Here is an 8,428-nt window from a genome sequence, read left to right as displayed (position 1 = left end):
ATGTGTAACTTCAAACAATGTATTGCTTTAAAAACCAGAAACACCAAACGCACACACCACCCACACACTGCCAACTGAGATATTTCTGGATCTAAAAGAAGTAACATTTCAGCTGCTTGTTAAGTATATGTGATTCTTTCAAAAAATTTAATTAAAAGTTAAATGTGATCCTCCTCATAAAATACCACAAAGGAACAATATCTTAATGTTGATGTATCATTCAAAGGTTGCCAGATCTGCAAACAGTACTCTGGAACACAGACATCGAAATGACTACAAAATAAAATTATCTTTGTTTTATGTTATTCTCAACTGCAACTGTACTCTAAAATGTGGTTCGTCCGTCAGGATCGACGAGGACCATCTAGTCATCCTGGGGGTGGGTGGGTTGGGCTCTGTGGGTGCGCAGATGACTGGTCAGGCCAATCCGTGCCCGGAAGGTTCTGACACAGTGTGGACAGGGGATGGTGGCAGCTGTCGGGGACTTGCTGGCACTGCTTTTCCTGGCCTGTCTGCGTTGCTCTGCTGCAGCAATTCTGTTGGCCTCACAGGATTTTGGCGCCTTTGTGGACAGCTGAACGCCACTTTGGTCTGTCCACTGCATTCAGCTCCCATGTGTTGTGGCTGATGCTGAAGGCCTTCAGAGAAGCTTTCAGAGAAATACACACATCAAAACACCTAAAAAAAAGTCAACTTGTTTTGTTTTATTCCAAAGAGCCACCAAAAACAGACTCTAGCATTTCCACACATCATCACTTACAAAATTTTTAAAAAGACATAAAAGGCAACAAATAACATCAACAATACAGCATTTAAACTGCAGTCTGTATTTCAGTGTACACAAACCCACAGAGTGTATGTGTGCGTGTGAGTGCGCGTGGCGTGTGTGCGTGGTGTGTGTGTGTGTGTGTGTGTGTGTGTGGGTAGATGTGCAATGCGGTTTGGCTGACTGAAATGGAGAGGCACGTGAATTTCAGTAATCTGTATATTTGTATATATATAGCTATTTCCATTTGGTGCCATTTAATTTATCTTTTTATTTTCTATTCATTTTATTTGTTTGCTGTTTTCTTCTTATGTTGGACATGTGCTGCTGCCAAAAAGAAAATCTCTGTACCAAAGTACAGACAATAAAGTTTGTGTATTGTATTGTATTGTGTGTAAAAATTATCTGAGTGGACATAGAAGAAATAGCCGCTGAAAAAAGATTTTTCTTAAAAATAAATAAATAATAAAAATACTGGCAGGTATATCAAAGCTTGAAGATACGATGCGCTGAGTGACCCACAAGCGAAAACACCACGCAGCACATCCACTTCCGAGTCATCTGTCTCACGACCTGTAAACACACAAAGACCGACGCTGACAAAACTCACCACTCAAAGCAACAACGGCAAACGTTATTCAAAATACAGACAGTGTATTGTATCGCATTTGCATCACAGTCTAGTTTGTGACGTTTTGCCACAACAGATTTCTCTGCGTGAAATCGGGGCTGCTCTCCCCCAGGGAGAGCGCAGTACCACAGTGCAGCATCACCCCCCTATCCCCCCAACCCCCTTCTGTTTCTTTTCATTTTTTTCCATCAGCAAGTGTATTTGTTTTTCCCGTCACAGTGGACTTAATTCAGATTTGTGCCGGGGACTTTCACTTTCACTGCGTTGACAGCCACAATCATCAATTTGATTTTTACGCCGTTTTTGCTGGGTTGCGATGAAAGAAAAACAAGCTACAGAAAGCGACAGACCTATTAGCGAGGATGAAAACTTAGTCCTACTCTACGTGGGTTCTCCGGCAGGCTACTATCACTTCACTTTTCACCCTTCCGAGCTAGCCGGTCCCTTGCTGATCTAAGACAGCAGGTCCCCAAAAATAAATTAAAAAACCCAAAAATATTAGGGTAAGAGAGGGGGTGGGGAGGAGGGGGGGGGGTAGGGGACCTGTTATCTAATTAACTACTGATTGGGGGGCACCCTAGACTTAAAGGTGTCCAAGGTGTCTGCTGCTATAGCTGTTTCAGGCAGGTTGTTCCAGTCACGTATCGTTCTGGGGAAGAAGGAATATTGCCTGTATTGGGTTTTACACCGGATCTGGTTGAGCTGGCGAGAATATTTCCTTCAACCCTTCAACCAAAGGGACAACCCTTTGCTTGCTGTGGGTTCTTTTACGCACGCTAAGTACATGATGCAGATGGGACCTTGGGCTATTGTCTTACCTGAAAGACTAGCTTCCAGGCCACCTTTTAAAAACAAAAGAAGAAGAAGAAAAAAAAAAAAAGAGGTGATGCACTGTAATGACATAATTTACCCGGGTCGAGCAGCATGATTTTCATATAGAGATATCTGATGTGACAAAAAGTAATACGATACAGTACGATACAATACAATAATTTGTTGTCCTTTTGGCAAAGGGAAATAACTCTGGTATTTGGTCCACAGTCATTTTGATTTGAAGATTCAATGAACAAAGAGGCTGGGAAAGTAAAGGATTAAACAACAATAAAGAAAAGTCATTCTGTCCAGTTACGCATGTTTCTTCTTCTTCTTCTTCTGCGTTCACTCGTATGCACACGAGTGGGCTTTTACGTGTATGACCGTTTTTACCCCGCCATGTAGGCAGCCATACTCCGTTTTCGGGGGTGTGCATGCTGGGTATGTTCTTGTTTCCATAACCCACTGAACGCTGACATGGATTACAGGATCTTTAACGTGCGTATTTGACCTTCTGCTTGCATATACACACGAAGGGGGTTCAGGCACAAGCAGGTCTGCACATATGTTGACCTGGGAGATCGGAAAAATCTCCACCCTTTACCCACCAGGCGCCATCACCGTGATTCGAACCCGGGACCCTCAGATTGACAGTCCAACGCTTTAACCACTCAGCTATTGCGCCCGTCAGTCATTCTGTCCAGTTACGCATGTTTAAGATTAGACATGTGTGTTTGATCTTCTGCGTGTGTATACACACGAAGGGGTTGCAGGCACTAACAGGTCTGCACATCCGTTGACCTGGGAGATATACATATATATATATATCTATATATATGAAGAGAGAGAGAGAGAGAGATACATAGATACAGACAGAGATATCAAAGAATTTTCTTCTTACAGCAGCCCTGAATTTCACAGACAAATACGACTGAAGCGTCCTGACAGGAACCAAAACACCACAACCAGACAGTGAGTTTCAGTTTCAGTAGCTCAAGGAGGCGTCACTGTGTTCGGACAAATCCATATACGCTACACCACATCTGCCAAGCAGATGCCTGACAAGCAGCGTAACCCAACGCGCTTAGTCAGGCCTTGAGCAGAGCAGACAGAGAACAGATCTTAACCCTTTGAGCCCTGAGTTCCTGAGCAATTTTAACCCTTCTGCCTGAGCTCCTGAGCCAAAACTTGCAAATAATTGGTATTAAACCCCTTGAGCCCTGACCACCGCTTTACCGGGGGCAGAGAAAAAGGACATAATGCCCGGCCACCGGTTGAGCGGTGCGTAAACGCTTGAAGCGTGCAGTCTCAACCTGGCCTGTCAGGGCAGAAATCAGGGACATAACGTGCGAGAAAACAACTGTACACAACACAGCAAGTAATAGATATGCTTGATGATTTATCGGAAGTAGAGTATGACAATGATTACTCTGATAGTGAGGTGGAATTCGAATTCGAATCAGATGATTTTGCTACAGATAGTGATGTTGAAAATGAATCTGAGCATGCAAAATCAGTTGATCAAAGGAAGTGTGTCAGGTTGAGACTCTGCACGCTTCATGGTGGAAATCGATCTTTTTTTATCCAAAGCACATGCACAAAACACAGTGAGGGGACGCGGCAATGTTGGTGCTGCGTTCACTGGCGTCGGAATATTGTGGTTTTTCTGATTGGCTCTTCAATATAAGTCAACCAATAGCAAAACACGACACAAGTGTTTACGCACCGCTCAACCGGTGGCCAGGCATTATGCCACCCCTCCCCGCCACCGGTAAAGCGGTGGTCAGGGCTCAAAGGGTTAAAAGATGGCAGTTTTTCTGACGGGTGCAATAGCAGAGTGCTTAAAGCGTTGGACTTTCAATCTAAGGGTCCCGGGTTCGAATCACGGTGATGGCGCCTGGTGGGTAAAGGGTGGAGATTTTTCCGATCTCCCAGGTCAACACATGTGCAGACCTGCTAGTGCCTGAACCCCCTTCGTGTGTATATGCAAGCAGAAGATCAAATACGCACGTTAAAGATCCTGTAATCCATGTCAACGTTCGGTGGGTTACGGAAACAAGAACATACCCAGCATGCACAACCCTGAAAGCGGAGCATGGCTGCCTACATGGCGGGGTAAAAACGGTCATACATGTAAAAGTCCCACTCGTGTGCATACGAGTGAACGTGGGAGCTGCAGCCCACGAACGCAGAAGAAGAAGAAGCAGAAGAAGAGGCAGTTTTTCTTACAGTGTCTTTATGGAGTCCATCTCTAGATCAAACCCCTCCTCTTCTTCCTCATTGGTGTAAGTTGCCGCGTGCAGCATGATGACAAAGCACGATGCACCTGAAATGAAAAAGAGGGATAAGATACAAGATGTAGAATTACTCTGTTATCTCTGAAAGTAAAAAAACAACAACAAACTGTTGACACATTTTGCTGACTACGGTGACATATCAATGAATTGGAACAGAGCAGTCAACATCCTGTAAATTCTACTAAGTTATAACATCTATTAACAAACTCAAAGAGAATCAATCGCTATAATAATACTGTGGTCTTAAGTCACACTACAGGAACCCTCGAATCTCACAGGGAACCAGCAATTCATTGTATGTACACACACACACACACACACACACACACACACATATATATATATATATATATATATATATATATATATATATATATATTGTGTGTGTGTGTGTTTGTGTGTATGTGTGTGTGTGTGTGTGTGAAAGAGCAAGGTAGGTAGATAGTGTGTGTGTGTGAGAGAGAGAGAGAGAGTGTGTGTGTGTGAAAAACAGCAAGGTAGGTAGATTGTGTGTGTGTGTGTGTTTGTGTGTGCATGTGTATGTGTACATGCGTGCATATCTGTTTGCGGAGGGTAGTGGTTTGTTGGGGTTTTTTTGGCTTTTTTTTGTGTGTGTGGGTGTGTGTGTATGTGTGTGTAGTAGTAGTTAGAAATGAAATCAGACTTGCTTGGCAATGAATCTGTTGTGGTGTGATTTTTGGTTACTGTACACCAAAACTGACAGTTCTGCTTGTGTGATCTGTATGCATCACAGATGTCACCACACTTAATTTCTCTTACTGAGATGTAATGATAAACGTTATTCTGATTCTGATCCTGATTCTGATTCCAATTCTGCGAGTCCTTTAGCAGGCACAGACTCACCAATGATCCAAAAGAAAGAAATAATACAATTAGCCATATGAAGAGCACAGGAACAGGAGTCATGATGGCTGCCGGAAAAAGAGGGCGCTAGTCAGGGGGGCAAAGGGGAGGTTACCTATTTCCGGGAGGTTTTTGGCCGTAGCTACTTTCGTTTTCTCCACATAGGCGGATAGTAGTTTGCACAGGACAGGAAATGTCAGACCCCTGCCGGAGTCTGCACTAGTGGGTCATGGTTAAGTATGTGTAATTAAATACAAGTTATTCTGATTCCAATTCTGCGAGTCCTTTGGCAGGCACAGTCTCACCAATGATCCAAAAGACGGCAGAGCCGGCACCGGCCAACCAGAAGAGAGGAAATGAGAGAACGGCCACACCCAGGTACTGCTGGCTCACTGACAGTGGAAAACCTGCAACAACATGGCACCTATTTGCACTTACTTTTCTCTGAAAACATACCGTAAGGGAGATAACTCGGTAACACGGTCATGTTATTTAAAATTCATTTTAAATTAGAGGAAAGGGAACTGTTCAATAAAAAAAATGTTTTTATGTTACATGAATACTGATCTTGCTACATGACAAGTTTAAAATAGCTCCCTTAAACCATTTTCTTGTATAAAAAAAAAAAAGAAAAAAAAAAGATTCTTCACTTACCGTTTTTGCTTTGTGCCGGTCATTTTTGTAGGTTTGCTTTTCTCTCCATCACATTTTCACATAAAACAACACAGAATATGAATGGCAGCGTCTTGTATTGATACACCAATGTCCATGCAAAATATCCACAGGAAAGACAAGATATTCAGCAGATTACATGCAGCTAAAAACAACTTAATGCTGTAACGATAGGTGCAATAGCCAAGTGGTCAAAGCATTGGGACTTTCAATCTGAGGGTCCCGGGTTCGAATCAAGGTAACGGCGCCTGGTGGGTAAAAGGGCGGAGATTTTTCCGATCTCCCAGTTGCACACAAATACAGACCTTGCTTGTGCTTGCACCCCCTTCGTGTGTACACGGCAAGCAGATGATCAAATACGCAACGTTAAAGATCCTGTAACCCATGTCGGCGTTTGGTGGGTTATGGAAACAACAGCATACCCAGCACGCACACCCCTGAAAACAGAGTATGGCTGCCTATATGGCAGGGAGGAGAGGGTGGTGGTAAAAATGGCCATAAACGTAAAAGCCCACTTGTGTACATATGAGTGAATGTGGGAGTTGCAGCCCTCGAACAAAGAAGAAGAAAAAGATGGAAACCCCCTCACCCATAATGGCCAGCGGCTGGTCAGGGCCCCGTGAACTGACATAGAAGCAGGCCCCCAGACATATACCTATAGCCACCAGCAGCAGTGGAGACGTCATTCTGTAAACACACATGCACACACACACACACACATGTATATACACATACAAACACACGTACACACACACACATGCACACACACACACACACACACACACATGAAATAAGGAAAACGTTCTTGCAAATATGTAAAAAAAACCACACAAAAAACACACCAAATACAAGCACGAAGACATATCAACACATTATCATCATTATCATGATTATTATTACTATGAGCATTTACACCTAATCTTGAAAATAAGCCCTAAGCATTTACAACTAGAACAGATATGTAAATATCAAAAAGGAAAAAATTGAACACAAGATACCAAACATCATTAAAAATTATACAGGGGTCAGAAGAAGAGCGGAGTTGGCGTGAGGGTATGTAAGGATGAGTGATATCAGAAAGATACTGTGGACACAGAAGCCTCAATGGACTTGAAACAAAGAGAGACGACTTGGTAAGTAATTCTTTCTTGTACTGGGAGCCAGTGCAAAGCATGAAGAAGGAGAGGAGAGACGTGATCAAATTTACATACCCTCCACCTACCCACACTTCATCCAATGCGCAAACAAACACACAGCATGCTTGCTAGCACACACGCACAAATACACATGTGCTTGTGACCCCCCCAACCCCACCCACCGTTCTCCCCCCTCCCCCTCCATCACACACGCGCACACACACACACACACACACTCACACATTCTTGCGCACTAGGCTGTCGCACAAAATAACTGCTTAAATAAAACACAGAGGGCTTTAAAAAAAATCTGTGATGTTCTAAAAGAAAACATGCAAAAAAAGAACCCACTACAATGTGCACCAAACAATACACATGTATGCATATTCATAAACATGTGAACTCATACAGAGAAACCAGAGAGAGGAAAAGAGAAAGAGAGAAAGTGCGATAAAACACCTACCTGTATAGGCAAAAAAAGCATCTATAAATTTATAAAACTGACATGAGATCATGCCAGTGGGCTCAGCATAACACTTTTGCTTATCACTGATTGATTACTGTTGTTTCTTTCTTGTTGTATGTAACCTGTGAAGTGCCATAAGCCTCTGTGTGAAGGAAACAGCAGCGTTACAGTGTGGAGTGATGGCCTAGAGGTAACGTGTCCGCCAAGGAAGCGAGAGAATCTGAGCGCACTGGTTCGAATCATGGCTCAGTCGTCAGTATTTTCTCCCCCTTCGCTAGACCTTGAGCGTTGTGGTCTGGACGCTAGTCATTCGGATGAGACAATAAATCAAGGTCCCGTGTGCAGCATGCACTTAGCTCAAGTAAAAGAACCCAAGGCAACAAAAGTGTTGTCCCTGGCAAAATTCTGTAGAAAAAAATCCACTTTGATAGAAAAAACAAATAAAAATGCATGCCTGAAAAAATACAAAACAAAAAAAAAGGGGGTGGCGCTCTCTGTGTAGCAACACGCTCTCCCCAGGGAGAGCAGCCCGAATTTCACACAGAGAAATCTGCTGTGACAAAAAAAAGAAATACAAATACAATTATAGAAGAGCGCTTCATCATGATTATCATTACTATCATCATTGTTATCATTATCATTATTATTATTATTATAAATATTATCATCACTATCATTCAAAATACAAGCATTACAGATTCAGCTTCAGTTTCTCAAAAGAAGGCGTCACTGCGTTTGGACCAACCCATATACACTACACCACACCTGCTAGGCAGAAGTCAA

At 43.0% G+C, this 8,428-nt stretch overlaps 1 protein-coding gene across 3 annotated transcripts in view; it reads right to left on the bottom strand.

Moving 5' to 3' along the window:
• Nucleotides 1–8,428, bottom strand: part of LOC143291462 (prenylated Rab acceptor protein 1-like) — a 14,082-nt gene continuing 5,654 nt past the window's right edge. For all 3 annotated transcript variants that reach the window (XM_076601331.1, XM_076601332.1, XM_076601330.1), the window contains exons 3-6: nt 6,633–6,730; nt 5,677–5,778; nt 4,440–4,536; nt 1–1,339 (exon numbers count right to left, since the gene is read on the bottom strand). In XM_076601331.1, the coding sequence (XP_076457446.1) occupies nt 1,333–1,339; nt 4,440–4,536; nt 5,677–5,778; nt 6,633–6,730 (304 nt within the window). In that variant the 3' untranslated portion in view covers nt 1–1,332. The remainder of the gene's footprint in view (nt 1,340–4,439; nt 4,537–5,676; nt 5,779–6,632; nt 6,731–8,428) is intronic.

This window comes from Babylonia areolata, chromosome 17, assembly GCF_041734735.1.
Source record: "Babylonia areolata isolate BAREFJ2019XMU chromosome 17, ASM4173473v1, whole genome shotgun sequence".
In the NCBI taxonomy this organism is placed as follows: Eukaryota; Metazoa; Mollusca; class Gastropoda; order Neogastropoda; family Buccinidae; genus Babylonia; species Babylonia areolata.
The sequence above is the reverse complement of the archived record's forward strand: the minus strand, read 5'-3'. Positions and strand labels throughout refer to the sequence as shown.